At 40.2% G+C, this 15,641-nt stretch overlaps 1 protein-coding gene across 6 annotated transcripts in view; it reads left to right on the forward strand.

Annotated features, from left to right (window-relative positions):
- PRKCE (protein kinase C epsilon) overlaps positions 1–15,641 on the forward strand; it is a 522,142-nt gene that overhangs the window by 482,954 nt on the left and 23,547 nt on the right. For all 6 annotated transcript variants that reach the window (XM_073339117.2, XM_073339116.2, XM_073339118.2 and 3 more), the window contains one exon: positions 6,745–6,891. In XM_073339117.2, the coding sequence (XP_073195218.1) occupies positions 6,745–6,891 (147 nt within the window). The remainder of the gene's footprint in view (positions 1–6,744; positions 6,892–15,641) is intronic.

A 15,641-nucleotide genomic window follows, 5' to 3' on the forward strand; every position in this document is an offset into this window, starting at 1 on the left:
CAGAGGAAATAGAGAGGCGTCTGTGTATTTTACTGCTGAATACTAACAAGGGATTAGCTTTGGAACAGTTTATTTCCTTACATTGTACTTTCAGACATGGGTCTTGTTCTTTAGACACTACATTTTCACAGCCCTTCAAATAGTGTTCGGGGAAAGTTTAACAAAACGCCATACATTTACCTCAAATGTAATTTTCAGATCAGTGTTTTAAATTTTAAATTGTATGCAAGAATCAATTTTCCATTTTTAATTCCCACAAAAAAAATCTAAGGACAATTTTCCAGTAAACATTAACCACAGCACGTTATTTATCCTACAAGAACAGATCTTTTTTAGGCCTGTTTCTGTGAATGTGTAGGAGATGCAATTTAAAGTTCCATTCTGTCATGTGAGAGGCACAATTATTCATTGAAATGAGAATATTTACTGCTGATAGTGCTGGAATGCATGATAGATTGTGTAGCAAGCCAGATTGTGCCCAGCACTGTGTTTGTCTGCTAGAGATGGAGAGAAAGGCTGTGTCTATCTAGCCTACTGCCAGTGTGTTTTGCATTCCCCTCGGTACCTGATCCACCGAGGATATAGGTTGGCTCAAGCTCTCAGCCTTAGAGCCTGTTGGCTTAGCTCAGGCTTAAAAGATTTGGAGGTCTGGAGGTCCTTAGTTCAATCCACAGTATGGGAGCCATCACATAAGTGGAATTTGGGATTTGAGCTGCTGTAGGCTTCAGACACTTGGGATGAGTTTCCTCTGGTTTCCACTGTCTGTGGGTTACTGATCTCCTTCTGTGCTTGACCATATAGGATGTGAGTCTGTTTCAGTCCCCTGCTACTGAGTCTGTCTGCCTAGTTCAAGTTGTAGGGATTTGTGTTTAGCACTGGAGGTGTTTAGTTTGAGTCCTTGATGAGCTCCTACTTGTGTGACGGCCTGGCATCTTGGCCAACCCCAGAGATTGAACTGGGGACCTCCAAAGTTAAACCTATAGATGGGTGCTGGTAACAGATGCATATAATCTGTGACTCAGGCATAGAGGCAGACATGTAACCTGCACTGACCAGTGGGTTATAACTTCACTAGCCTTTTTTGGAAAATCTCTATTCTCATCTGTATAGGTTCTTATGACATGCTCATCACCGTAGTACTTGAGCTCCTTCTAGTAATGCACTAAACAATGTGACTAACATCTATCACATGTTGTTTGTTTACTCATCCTCTCCACAGAGGGAGAAGTATGTGCTGTTGAGTATCTTGTTTGGGTCATTTGGGGATTTTAAAAAAAATATACACGTTGCTATGTGATTTTTAGAGAAGGCCAGGTCAAAGAAATGTGCCTTGCACTTGGAGCAGAAGGTGGTGAGCTTTTGAGGGTCCTTAATTCATGGAGGAGTTCATTCCACAGTCTCAGATTGTCCCCAAGAAACTTCTGTCCCCCACACTGATGATCTTTACCCTTATTGTAGCAAGCTCCCTTGTGCCAAAGGAGCAAAGTTGCCAACCACCCTTTTTTATCCTGGAGTTTTAAGTGGTCTTTTAGATATGCTGAGCCTAGGCCTTTGAGTGCCTTGAAGATAAGGACCAAGACTTTGAACTTGATTCAAAATTGATTGTGGGACATCAGTGTAGAGAATGAATGACAGGTTTGATGTGTTTGTGGTAGGAGAACATGTGCTGAAGTGTTCTGATTCTATACTACTGGGAGTTTCCTAAGTGCTGAAGTCTTCATGCCCAGGTAAATCACATTACTGTACTCCAGCTGAGAGGGAGTGAAATGTGTGAATAAGTGAGGCCAGATCATCATCATCCACCACAATGGGATGGAGTCTGCTAGCCAACCAGAGATGATATAGAAAGCTTTACTCCTGGATGCAGCTATGTGAGAGCTGAGCACCAACTTCACGAGTACACCTGCACAATGGACTGAATTGGCCAATTGTGGTGTGTACTTTTAACCAAAGACTGCAAAGGTGGCTGTGAACTCTTCAAAGTGTTTCCCTCTGCCCATCAGTGTCAACTCTCTATTGCTGCTGTTCAGCTTAAGCCAGTCATTCTTCAGCTATAAGCTGATCTCATCCAAGCACTGGGCCATCTTGATGCTAGGTCATAGCAGTATGGTCAGATGTGGTGAAGGACAGGTAGAACTGTGTCTCATCCGCATATTGCTGGCACTTGAGTCAGTGTCATCAGACCCATTCACCTACTAGTTGCATGTAGCTACTGAAAAAGACCAGAGAGAATTGATCCTTGTGGAACTACACAAGTCAGGGGTCTACTGGTGGAGGTGCAGTTTCCCAGTACTATTCATTGGGTGCATGCCTCTAGGAAAAACTCAAGACCATTTTAATGCATTGCCCTGTACCCCTGCCCACCACTCTCAGGTGAGGTCAGCAGTGTCAAATATTGTGAGGTCCTGGGGGATGAGAATGGACGTCTGTCCTCTAGCCTTTGATAGGAGGAGATCATGCATCAGTGCCCCTAAGGCAATTTCAGTTCCACGTCTTACCCTGAAACCAGACAGTGCCAGGTCTAGAATGTTAGCTTCAGTTAACAATGACCATGTTCTCCATCTGTTCCAAGAGATCTGGTGCCTATCTATGGGCAGCACCCCAGGAACTTCCACTGGAACAGTGCATCTCTGCACCCTACTGCTGGCTGTGCCTCAACAGACCAGCTGAGTCGTAAATGTTTACCACCGTCCATATTATTCCAGCAAAGGTCTCTCTATTCCTTGCTGTGACTATATATGAAGCACTTTTGCTCTCCTTGAATTACAAAGTATGAGACCTTCTGACACTCAGTACTGCTCTTGCAAATTTCAGGATTCCCAAGCTGCTGTTCAGGTTCCTATGCCACCTTCTCTGTTTCTAGTATCAGAAGAGGGAAGCTGACTTGTTACAGTTTCTGCTCCTGCAGAGTGAGGGGATGGCTGAATGGGAAGCTGCATTGGGCGCCTTATCTCTTGGTCACCAAAGTTGGAGGAATAGGGTCATGAATTGCTGAGTCACTACAGAACTATGGAGGCCTATTAATCGGTCTTCCTTGTGTTTAAAGCTGGTTCTAGAAATTAAAAGGACATGATCAGATAGTTTCAGCTCCAAATTTGACCCTATTTTAAAATTGACCTGATAGAAAATATTCTTCACATTCTAACAGTAAAATTTGCAAAAACACCTAAGGTACATTTTCCAAAATGACACAGGGCCAGTTTTTCCAAGGTATTTAGTCACCTAAAGATGCAGATAGGTGCCTAGTCAGATATTTAAAAGCACCTAAATAGTTGATTTCAATGGGAGCTAGGCACCTAATCTGCTGAGATGATTTTGAAAATCCCACTGGGTGCCGATCTGCTTCTTTAGGTGCCTAAATACCGTGGACAGTTTGTCTGTTAAACACTTAGCTGCCTAAGTCTCATGACCTACAGCATCAGATTCTCATTTACACTAAGACCCCTTTACACTGCCAGAGTGGTGTAAAGGTGCATTAATGTAACTGAGTGTTGGGCCCATGGTGTTAATTTTAATTTACTGCTATGTCAGCAAGAGTCCAGTCCTGCTCCCATTTAAACCATTGCGAGTTTTGGCATCAGCTTCACTGGGAGCAGGATCCAGCCTCAAGAAATTAAACAAATAAATAAATAAATAAATAAAAAAGCAATAAATAAAAAGGCAATAGCTATGACTAACACGTGATCCTATGGCTTTTGATGTGGTTCTTCTGCTGCATCAGCACCATCCCGCCATGTGGCGGTTGATAGGAAAGTTCTCTTAGTCTATAATTGTATTGACAATTACATCATCAGTGATGCTTTGGCAAACTGGGAGATGAATAATCTGCACTGGCTTGTGCTCCACTGAAAATAGAGGGGAAATGAACTGATATTTATCACATGGAAAAAGGACAAAAGGGGTTTTTGGATAATGTCCATTTCAGCCTTTTAAGAGATTACAGACGATGGCAAACATAGAAACGCAGAATATCAGGGTTGGAAGGGACCTCAGGAGGTCATCTAGTCCAACCCCCTGCTCAAAGCAGGACCAATCCCCAATTTTTGCCCCAGATCCCTAAATGGCCCCCTCCAGGATTGAACTCACAACCCTGGGTTTAGCAGGCCAATGCTCAAACCACTGAGCTATCCCTTCCCCCGATACTTTTATCGGTATTATTTCATCAGGTCTCTTCATCCTTGGTATCCACATATGAGTCCTATTAGGTTGTGGGGTAGACTACTAAACAACCCTAATTAGTAGCATCTTAATGTCCTGCACTTTAAAAAAAAATACTTGTGCCGATGCCTGCAGCCTGGTATGAGGATAGGTCCAGATATAGACAGAGACCAGCTTATATTGCTTTGATATCTGGATAACACAGCACAAAAAGCATATCATATGGCTTCCATGTTATTCTTCTCCAAGGTGCAGTGCTGCTGGTTCCTGGTCTCCTCTCTCTCCCAGTCACTTATCTTCTCCTGTGTGTGAATAAAGCAGAGGAACCTGGGAATGTGTTTTGTGGTTTTCTCAGTATATCGTCATCCTTTGATAAAGTCTCTTTCAAAAATTGTTTTTATTTCCCCTAGCAGAAAATACAGGCAGTTACTGACATGAGACTTGCCTTCTATTGGGGAACCTGGAGAAACAGTGAAAATAGCTCACTTGAATTTCAGACCAAGCTGGAAGTGCTGTCCTTGGGTTGGCTGATATGATATTTTGAACCACAATGTACTGCAGAAGAAATGCACTGTACCTTTAAGAAGATAGTCGGTTATGCTCCTATCAATTGCTGTTCCAGCTATGGGTCACGTGTTCATTGGGAGAGACCATGTTAAGGGCTGCTGTAACTGCTTCTGTAGCAGCTGAAATAAGTTTTACAGGGATGAATCAGAAAACAAAACAAAACAAAACCCTACCGAAACAAAATCCTTAAGGCTTAGCAACCCTAACTGTGAAGCAGGCTATGCAGATTATCCTGTAAAAAGCAATGCCCTATCCTCCGTGAAGGACGCTAACAATCCCACTGCCATATCTGTTTGCTGCAAGGCCCTTAGCCAATATTTCCCCATCACTCATGGTTATGGAATATGCTGTGCAGTGGCCGGTTGTCTTCCTCCACTGTAGAGGCTGGTTTTCAGTCAGATTGCAGTTTGTGAAGTACTTTGGATGAAAAGCATGGCAGGGATGTAAAATATTACTGCTCTTTCAAGAGAAAGGCACCTGGAAGTTCTCATCCTAGCTCAGACAAAAAATGCAAAGATTGTAACCTGAGTTTTAAAATAGAAGGAAAAGTCAATATTTTAATTCTCATTAAGTTTATTTTCCATCAGAATACTGTTAAAAAGCTGCCAGTACTGGCTTAAGAATATGTAAAGCTAACAAAGCACCAAAATACACATGAAGCTGATTGTTTGCCATTGGAAATTGTGAGGAAGGATGCTCTGGTCATTGGAAAAAGTGCAAAACTCAAAAATTTGTATTTAATAATATTTAACTGATAGTGTTAAACTGTTTTAAAACCCTGATCACTCTCCCATACTCAAGTATACTGCATATATAGAGAGCCAAATATGTAAAATTTCATGGAAGAATCTAGCTCACTCACACGTTGGCCAGAGTGACAAAGTCCATGGGACCTTATTCTCCCCAGTATCATTTACAGCCATGCAGAATTCACCTGAGTGTGACTACATGCAGTGCATGACTTTTTATGGGAACACCCTGAATTATATTGTTTTCACAGAAGTCATGGTCATGAAATATTTATTATCTTAATTATGATTCTTAGAATCTGGCCCTTATTGGGAGCAAGGGAGAGAAGCAGGGGCCTCCTGGCAGCATTATACCTGCAGAGGCCAGGAGCAGGTATAATAACTCAAGAGGCACTGAGTAGAACTCACTATCAGCAGCTTTTGCTACACATGTAGAGAATAGTCATAGGCTATGTTCTCTTCAGCCAAGTCTCAGAGCCACTGGCTCTTGTGTAAGGGTGGTGCAGAGCCATGCCCCAGCCCACTCCAGGATGAGAATACACTCCCTCTGGCAGCTGCTTAGAGTGTGACTTAGTCTCCTTCTATCACTGCCAGTGCAAACAAATAAATTATGCCTACGTCCTTTGTGGGAGCGCTGGGAACTAAGGACGAGGTCCCTGCACCTTTTCTTCCATCTCCAGCATGTCTGCTACAGCATCCATATTGTGATCGTATGAATTCAAGAAAAGCAATTGAATTAACAATTCTTGAATTGACAATTGAATTAACAAATCTAAAATAATATTTATGGCAGACAAAATCAGAGTGGCTAAAATAATAGCCTCCCTGAACTTCTATCCTTTATGCATCCGATGAAGTGAGCTGTAGCTCACGAAAGCTTATGCTCAAATAAATTGGTTAGTCTCTAAGGTGCCACAAGTACTCCTTTTCTTTATCCTGAAGATGACTCTGGAGGGTTTAATAATTTGCTGCTGTGTTTACCAGTTTTGTCTAACACTGGAAGCAGGAGTAGAAATACTGAAAGGGAGTCTGTTCCCACCCAGGTGAAATTAGGAAATTCCTGAAATTGTTGAGGGAGCCTTTCCCCATGAGATTTACAAGTAGGAGTCTCAGATGAGTTCCCCTAGAGGGATTCCTATCACTCATGCAGGAAATACAGCCCTTTCTAGGAGAGTATCCTTACAAGGAGCTGCACTGAGAATGTGTGGTTGGATTGCAAATAATTATGAACCATATGTCACTAATATTTTGTAACTTCTCCTTTCCCCAGTTCATGACCAAAAATCCAAATAAGCGACTAGGCTGTGTGGCATCGCAAAATGGGGAGGACGCGATTAAACAGCATCCGTTCTTTAAGGAAATTGACTGGGTTCTTCTAGAACAAAGGAAAATCAAGCCACCCTTCAAACCTCGGATTGTAAGTAGCAGTTTGAGTAAACTCTAGAGATAACTTGTTTAAAAATTTGTACTTGTTGGTTTCTTTTGCTGTATTAAGAAACTATGCACCTGAAGTTGAAATAACAGAGTAAGTGCCTTGCTGAAGAGATTGCCCTGGTATTGGTTCCTCTGAAGGTAAGTGTCCAATTAGAATACACTGTAACATTTTTGTATTCAGTCTCTTTGCAAACTGAAGAGAGCCCACAATCCTATTTTAAAGCTTTTCCTCAGTTTCTATGGATATCTCAGTCTGAGGAATGTGTTTCAAGTTATATACATTCTTAGTAGGAATTATGCAATAGTCCCACCTTGGTAAACCTTTGTGGTTGTGGTGTTTAGGAAAATGTTTCTGATTACATCAAATACAAATATAATAAAACAACATTAAGGACTAAAACCAGTAAAGGAAAGAAAAATGTTTAATGGTCTAGTTATGTCCAGATACCTGTCTGTTACTAAGTAATAATAAAGTATCATATTTTAAATTAACAAATGTAAATAAACATCCACCTCTCTTCTAAAGCAACCAAACCCAGGCAAAATAGTTTTCATTATTCTTTTCTTCCTCTAAATGAAAATCACCAAACAAATGAGATGTATTTATATTTTACAAAAATGTCAGCTTTTGGGCTAAGAATATGTATGGCAAACTTTATGATGAGGTATTTGAAAACATTGGCTTAGAGTCTAATGAAAGAACAGACTCTTGACTATCGCACTGCACGTATGGTACTTTTATACCTAATCCGAAAATATTACTTTCCACTGGGTGCCAAAGTTTTGGAAACCCTCATGCTTCTTTTAATTTTGTTCCCTCTTTATTGTAGTGTTTGGTCTTGTCTGCAAGTATGATCAATGTTCTGTTTGTGTCTTTCTTCAGAGAGTTTATGAAGATATTAAAAAACATTAGACCCAATGAATCCAAGTGTCATAAAAATTAGGTGCAGAAAAGACCTGTTAAGTCATCTAGTCTGTCCCATGTGTCTATGCAGAATTTTCCTCTGTGGTATGTCCATGTAGATGCATATATCCCAAGTGACTGGGCTTTCACCACTTCACTTGGAGAATATGCCACTACCAAATAGATTTCACTCACAGGAATATGTCAAAATTTAAATCTAAATCTTCCCTTTCCTAATTTCATCCAATTTAGCTCAAATTTTACCCCCTCGTACTCTCCTCATTAATTTCTTCCCATTCATTGTTCACACCCATCAAATATTTGTAAACAGTTAAGTCTGAGTTCAGGTTTAGCCAGCCTAGATATATCTAGCTCTTTTAACATTTCCACATACATGTCCTTTCATCCCATAATCATTTTTTTTTTTTTGCTCTTCTCTAAACCTGTCCTGTTTGTCAAGATTTTCTAGTAATGGACTGACCAGAACTCAAGGTAAAGTTTTAAATGAATCCACACTTGCTTTACCCCAGGCCACCAATATCGCCCTAGTTCCCTAGAGATTTCTGAAACTAATTGTCAGTGATCCAGTATGTCTGTCAGCTATTTTTCCTTAATATCCCAGGATATATATACATATTATCTACTGGTAGTTTTGCATACATTCATTTTTTCTAGCTATTCCCTTATCTCTACTTTATCAATAGCCATTTTGCAAGATCTTCATTATTTAATTGTCCAAATGATTTTTTGTTTTTCTTCTTATTAAAAAACAAAAGAATTCAGTATCTCAGCCATTTTGACTGATCATTGATATAACCTCTCCTAATATGTTAATGGACCTTCTTTCTTTCTGATAATTCTTTCTCTCCCAATATATTGCAAAAGCCATTTTTATTTCCTTTCACACCCTTTTGATAGCCTTAACTCCTTTTGCATATTTGCTCCTTTTTCCTTACACCACTGTTAATATTTTTGTTTGGTTACCTCTTCCATTTCCATTGAGATTTGCTGGTGACCTCTAAGCAGTTCCTTGTAAAGCTAGAGTGGCAACTGGTGGCTCCTGAAATACTTACTTGTAGGGGTAATATGTTGCACCGTAATTATGCTGGTTTTTATGATCCTTCAGGCTGCTTCCACAGTGTTGGATTTCCATACTTCTCATCACACCTTATTGACCAGCTTTCTTAGTTCTCCAGACTTCGCCTTCCTGAAATCTAGTAGCCTTGTACAGCTTCTTTCTGTGAAACCTTTCCTTACAATGGTGAATTCAAAAATGTTATAGTCTGGTCTATTATTTTCTCGTTCTCAATCTGTTCCCCCTCTGAATAAAAAGTACATCAAGGATAACTTCTCTTCTAACTTGACTCTATCAGTTCTTACAGTTAGCATCTCCCCACTCTGAAAGTGCACCATGCATAATTAATTACACTATGTGATTATTTTGTGCCAGCTCCATAGTTTTGCACCCGTTTAGTTTTTCCCTGTTTTATTAGCATCCCCAGGCAAGATCATCAGAAAGTTTTACTGCACCTCTTACTTGGGAAAGTGATATCAATTGGAAAAGAAAAGTGTGACATGTACTGAGTGTTGACAAAAGGATTACACAATGAGAACACAATTATAAACAGTGCAACCTCAAAGTCGGAGGTACATCCAGTGAGATCCAGATGGGTCAGTGTTAGGCCAATAAAATGTAATATCTTCATAAATAATCCAGAAGAAGATTTTATATGGACACCAATCTAGGAAAGATTGCACATACATTCAGTAAAAGGTGGAAGGGTGAAAGTACAGAAGACTAAAACAAATGGAATGGAAAGTATATAGAATTCCTCTTTAAATTTGATTCAATTTAATAAACTTGACTGTTTTCAATCCTGACAAAGGTGCACTTGAAGTGCTCTACAATTTTTAACTTCTTGCAATTCTGTGAAGGAAATATTGACTGATTAAGAATGTCATCTAAAAATGTAAAAGGATGAAACGGCTTGATATACAACTGTGAGGTTAGGAAGACTTAACATAGTGAGCACACCTTTGAGACAAGAGGCCTGATTTGTAGTCAGAAAATAGGCAGACATTTACATGCACTGTGAATGCACATAGCTTCAAACGCACACAAGGCCTATCTAGTCGTGTGTGTTTCGAAATTCCAGATTTGCATGCACATACAGAGTGGTGCCTGTGCAAAGGAGGCACATATTTACACAATATGCAGCTGTTTTCTGACCAAGACCTAAGATGACTAAGGGGGATTTTGCTATCTACCTGTGTCACAGATATTTGAGGAAGAAAAGAGGGATATTGATTTAAGTGAATTATGGGTAGTAAAATTACAAATAAAGGCCTTAAATTTTAAAAAAAAGGAAACTTAAGACATTAGGGAAAATGGTCGAACACTGAGGTCAGTAGAATAATCTGCCAAAGGAGGTGACTGAGGCATCAGGATTGGAATTAATTCTGAGCAAATATCTAGAGTAAATTCTGACTCAGCTATACCTGTGTTACCCAAGAAACCCTAGAAATGTGGGAGAATTCCTGACATATCCTGGCAATCCTTTCCATCCATACTGGCTTTTATTCTTGCTGTGCTTACTGTAGGCGTGATCCAAAACTCATTGATATCAATGCCAAGAGAGACTCCCATTGAATCTGTTGGGCTTTGGATCAGTCCCTGTTTCAAAGAGGGCAAAGATCCCTCTGCAGAGTGATAGAGGAAACCATAGCAGCTATTAGAAAGGACAATATCTGGGGTATGCAGTAATGGTCATGCTCCCAACCTCTTCTATTGGTACTCCTTTTCTTTTTGTGAATACAGACTAACACGGCTGCTACTCTGAAATTGGTCCAGTATGTCACTTTCAACTCACCAGCCATTAGAACTGATCTTTGAATCTTCCACTTGGATTTGTAAGAAGCAGCTACATGGCTGTTCATTAGCCAGACTTTCTGTATTTATATCATTACAGAAAATACGATTTATGCCTGTTACAAGTGACTCTGCAACTTTCATGGCAGTGAAGCTTCCAGTGAGGTTTATGGAAGTTTATTCAGCCATTGGTTGTATCCCAGTAATTTACCTTTCTCAAAAGGATATTGTCAAGGATTTTCCATCATTTTCAAAATTATTTATTGATTCTAATGATCCCTTGGAAGATTAAAAACGCAAATCTCTTTCCTAAACTATCTTCGGTTTTCAGCCTTGGGATGAAAATCATCCAGGCACAGAAGACCCTTCGAAGGCCATTTGCACAGGGGGAGCCATGGGCAGAGCAATATCATTGAAGGGCTAAGGAGCAGACTACTAAGAGTGACACAGAGTGTAGCATAGTTGTAGGTCAGGGAAGGGCAATGGGATCCCCACTTATGCAGGTGAAGTGAATTCCTTTAGCGTGCTCACTGCTCTAGTTCTCCAGGTGCTTCTCATGCGTAGGGATGCTATAAGGTTTTGTTTGTTTTTAAAACAAAAATAGTATTGAAGCATTTGTTTGTGGGAAAATAATAGAAATTAAATGGACTTTGCAAACAGAGGTAAGGAGTTAAATCTAGGCCCTGGTGAGCTCGATAGTGTCTCTTAAGGTTTATTTCCATTATTCTTAAAAAGCTTTTGCTTGAGTTTCAAAGAACTTCTTGAATTTTCCTGTGTCATAGAATTCATCCCTGCTGCCCTTTATAGAGGGACAAATTAGATTATTATAATTGCACTTTGAACCATAAACCCTGTCCTCCAGAATAGGGGCTAAGGGACAGTTCACCCCACGAGGCACAATACTGCCATAGGATTCTTCCATTTGGGGAGGCCAAGTTTTCTCCTATCTCCAGCCATAGGGTGCTTTTGTGGCTTCCAACAATGAAAGAGCTAATCCCCCAAGAGCCACAAAGGCCTTAAGTATCCAGGCTGGCTTTCTGCTCTCCATCCCTCTCTAGCTGCATGGCAGCCTGGCCTTTGCCCATTAATCTGATTTGACAAGATAATTTCCCGCGCCCGAAGGAGGGGTCTCACACGGTGAATGAGAAAATTGGTGCAAAGCATTCATTTGTCCACAAAAGTCCCATGGGTTTCCAGTATGGTTGCATTCCTGACCCACCACCTCCCACACATCAGTCCATCAAATAGTGAAGCATCCACAAAGGGGCTTTTGTGTGTATTGGGGGGAAGGAAAGAATGGTACTACGATCCAGGACCCACTCTATCCCAGTCCCACTTGCCCACTGAAGCTGGGGGAAAGTTCTAACCCTAAATTCACAGCTCACCTGGGTGAAGTCAGTTGGCGCTTCAGATGTACAACATCTCTGAAAATCAGCCGTTTATTCTTCCTTCTTTTTCCTGTATAATTAACATGGACGCAGCAAAATTACTACTTAAGTTAGATTGGTGTTTCTCAATCACTGGGTCACAGCCTCTGGGGGATGGGTCACAAAAGGCAATCAGGGTGGGTCACAAGTTGTTGAAAGTTTTGTTGCAATCTAAAGCAAAGAAAATCTTTCCCTCTCAGATCCCATATCCTCTCTCTAAATACATCCACAAATAAATTGTATAGGGTTACAGTGGTTAGCCCTTAGACTTTTTTATCCCTTCTTTTATAATAAATTTAAGAGGGTTGGAAAATGTTTCCCTTTGAATAAGGGGTCGCCACCCTGGAAATGTTGAGGAACACTGAGCTGGACACCAATACAATGCTTGGTAAACCAAGTGTTTACCCTGCGGGATGGGGATCTCTGTTTGGCTGTGAAACCGAAGTATGGTACTGTGATGATTTTATCAGTGCCTGTAGCAACCCATTTTTATTGTGACTATAAAACCAGAGATAACAAAATAATTACACGATGGTGATTTGCTGTGAACACCCAGCTTTCACAGAGAAACACACTGTTTTCAACCTCTACACCACTATGGCTTCCAACTTTCCCAGTTTAAAAGGTTACTGTCGTCAACTCTGTTAAGCTTCAAAAGTGATCTGCAGTCTTAGAATCATAAAAGTTAGAGATGGGAAAGACCAGCTGGAATCTCTTGCTCTGCTGTGGTAGGATTGCAAATGGCAATATGGAATCAAAGCAAGTGCTGCCAAATGAGAGTCTGGTTTATCTGATCTGAACTCCCTGCATTTATTTTGCAGGCTTATCCATTACCACCTTTGTTGTGTTGTTGAGAATATTTTTCCCATGTCTGTCTGTTCAGTCTGTAATTCTAAAGGCTCTGGGAGGCAGCACTGTGTCTAGAGGTTGGAGCGAGAGGACTGAGAGGAGACCTAGGTTCTTTTAGCAGCTTTTGTACTGGCTAACTGTGTGACTGTGGACAAATCACCTAGACTCTCCGTTTTTATATCTGTAAAATGGGGCTAGTAATACTTACCCACCTGTATAAGGCACTTCGATATCCTCCAATGAAGGGGCCATATAGTTGAGAAATATTGTTATTAAATTACGTATGCTCAAGTTGAATGCAGTTTTATATTTTCTTAATGACAACATTTGCATCACTTCCCTTGGGAGATTGTTCTACAGTATAACAGACCTCAGTGTTAAGAGATTTCTCTGAATAGCCTAAACTTTCCTGTGGTCATTTGTACAATCACCCTAAAGAGTTACTATCTCTTCTTACTATCTGCAACCTTGAAATAATCATAAACAGTTATCATAGCTCTGTCCCCCTTAGTTATCATTCTCAAAGTAATAGTATATGTATCATTCTTTTAAATCTTTCTTCCTAAATCTATTCCTCCTTATAAGTCTTATCTTAAGGATGCCAGCAATGTATTTTGTTTTAATTTTGTGCTGCAGCAAAGATTCAAAATAAAATCACCCCACAAATACCAAATTTTAGAACTAGCCAATGCACTTGCTATGACTGGAGAAAATGTGCATGAGTGATTTTTTTTCACAAGTGAAAAGTTACCAAAATCTTCAGCAGAGCTTCATTAATGCGCCTGTGAATGTCTAAATACTTATCTGCATGCACACAAATGTGTGAAAATTGGGTAATAAATGGTGAGTGCAAGTAGGCCCTTTGCATGTGCAGTTACCTTATTTGCACATACAAACATGCAAAGTTGCACATACAAAAGATGCTTATTTTGCAGATGCCTCAATGGAGAGCCGCTGAAAATTTGTTCAGTAAGCCAGGTGTATATTTATTTTTCAATTGCTGCCGCAAATGTCAGGTTACAATGAAATGTGGCTGGAATCCTTAAAGAGGGACTTTCTTTCTGGAAAAAACTTGCAAATATATCAGACTGAAATATAAATCATTTTAATCTTCCCATGTTTTAGATTTATTTTCTTACATTGATTGCTAATGAGCAACGATATTTGTGCTTTTTAATGAGGGCTTCTTGTCCTTCTGCTGTCAAGTCACAATGCTGCATTTCTGGCACCACTGTAATATCCATGGCAGTGGACTGTGATGTCATAAATGCAGAATTATGACTTCACTGTTGGGCTTTGGGGAAGAAAACCCTTCTTAAAATACAATATCCTTAAATTATAGCAAAGGGAACACAGGAAATTACTGGCCAAGTAAATTTCTTTTTGTGTAAATGTTCTCTCTTTTCAAGTTTGCTTCAGTGTGAATGTCCCTCTTTAAGGTAAGGCCTTCAGTATGGGGAATATGTCAAGGTAGGTCCATTTTTAGGCCTAATAACGTTGAGGTATCCTTTCAGTCTCATAATATATTTCCATTCAGTCATCCTGGTGCATGGCAATCAGCATTTAGCAGAGGGGAGTGGAAGGGGCTATACTGCATGTTTTTGCATGAAGTGTTATTGCTAAGATCAAATACTGGGTAGTGGGCTTGAAACCTCAGACACTCATGTATCATTGTTAAAGCACTGTTGCATTATGTACTCCCCACCTCCCTGCTGCTCTTTCAGGATTCTTTAACTAAGGAGCTCTTCTCAGAGTGATGCTGACATTATGGACAATGCTGGTGTACAAATAAAGATTTTGGGACATTAAAGATTTAATACCGATCAAAGTTTTTTTTTTTTAAATCTGATAAATTTATCTCTGTTAGAGAGTCTGAGGGGGAAATGGAGGGAAAAACAACTTTGGGCTTTATCTATGGGTGGCTAATATTTGTTAGCATCTACCCATTTCTCATTTCTTGTGTAACCCAAGATGTACAGGACCCTACCAATGAATATAGGTGAGAGTTAAATGTTTAAGGGCGGTGAGGTGGCTCCAAGATACAGCACTTTCCCTCCTCTTTAATCACTGGTTCAAATCCCACACAGGTTTATAGTGATTGAAAATCATTACCTGCTTATAGATAGGTGGTAAAATGACTTGGTAATCTCAGTTTAGCTCCCAGGGGACAGCTGCCACCACCACAAAAGTACTGTCATAATTGGCAGCATCAAGAGAGTTGGTCCGGGTACTGAATGACTTGAAGTTCAAACTTCTCACTGTGGTTGCTTCAGGATAGGGTTGAGGCATGCTGGAAGGGCAGTGTGGAGAAGCTTGTGTGGCTTCTGTCTGTTCCCTTGGTAGACAAGAGGGCTTCAGTCTCCAAGACTAAATAATCTGGAACCTTGTTTTTAACCACTATATTCTTTCAGAATTGAGGGATAAATCTTTTTAGCAGGTTTTTTCCAAATAATTTGGTGCCATGAAGTGTGGTATAAGAAGTAGATCAGAAAATATAAACAAAGTGATATTTTAAAGGACTCCACTGTTCCTTGGTTAGATGAACAAGGCTCCGTTTTCCCAGCAGTTCCCCTTTTGTTAGTCTTCTGGTTTTTTGTTTTGTTTTTTCGGGGGGGGGGGGGTTCCATCTCTTATTCTCTTGAGTGTCAGTGGCTGGGACAGCTGTCTTTGGCTTTGAAACCACA

This window comes from Lepidochelys kempii, chromosome 3 (assembly GCF_965140285.1).
Source record: "Lepidochelys kempii isolate rLepKem1 chromosome 3, rLepKem1.hap1, whole genome shotgun sequence".
Taxonomy (NCBI): Eukaryota; Metazoa; Chordata; order Testudines; family Cheloniidae; genus Lepidochelys; species Lepidochelys kempii.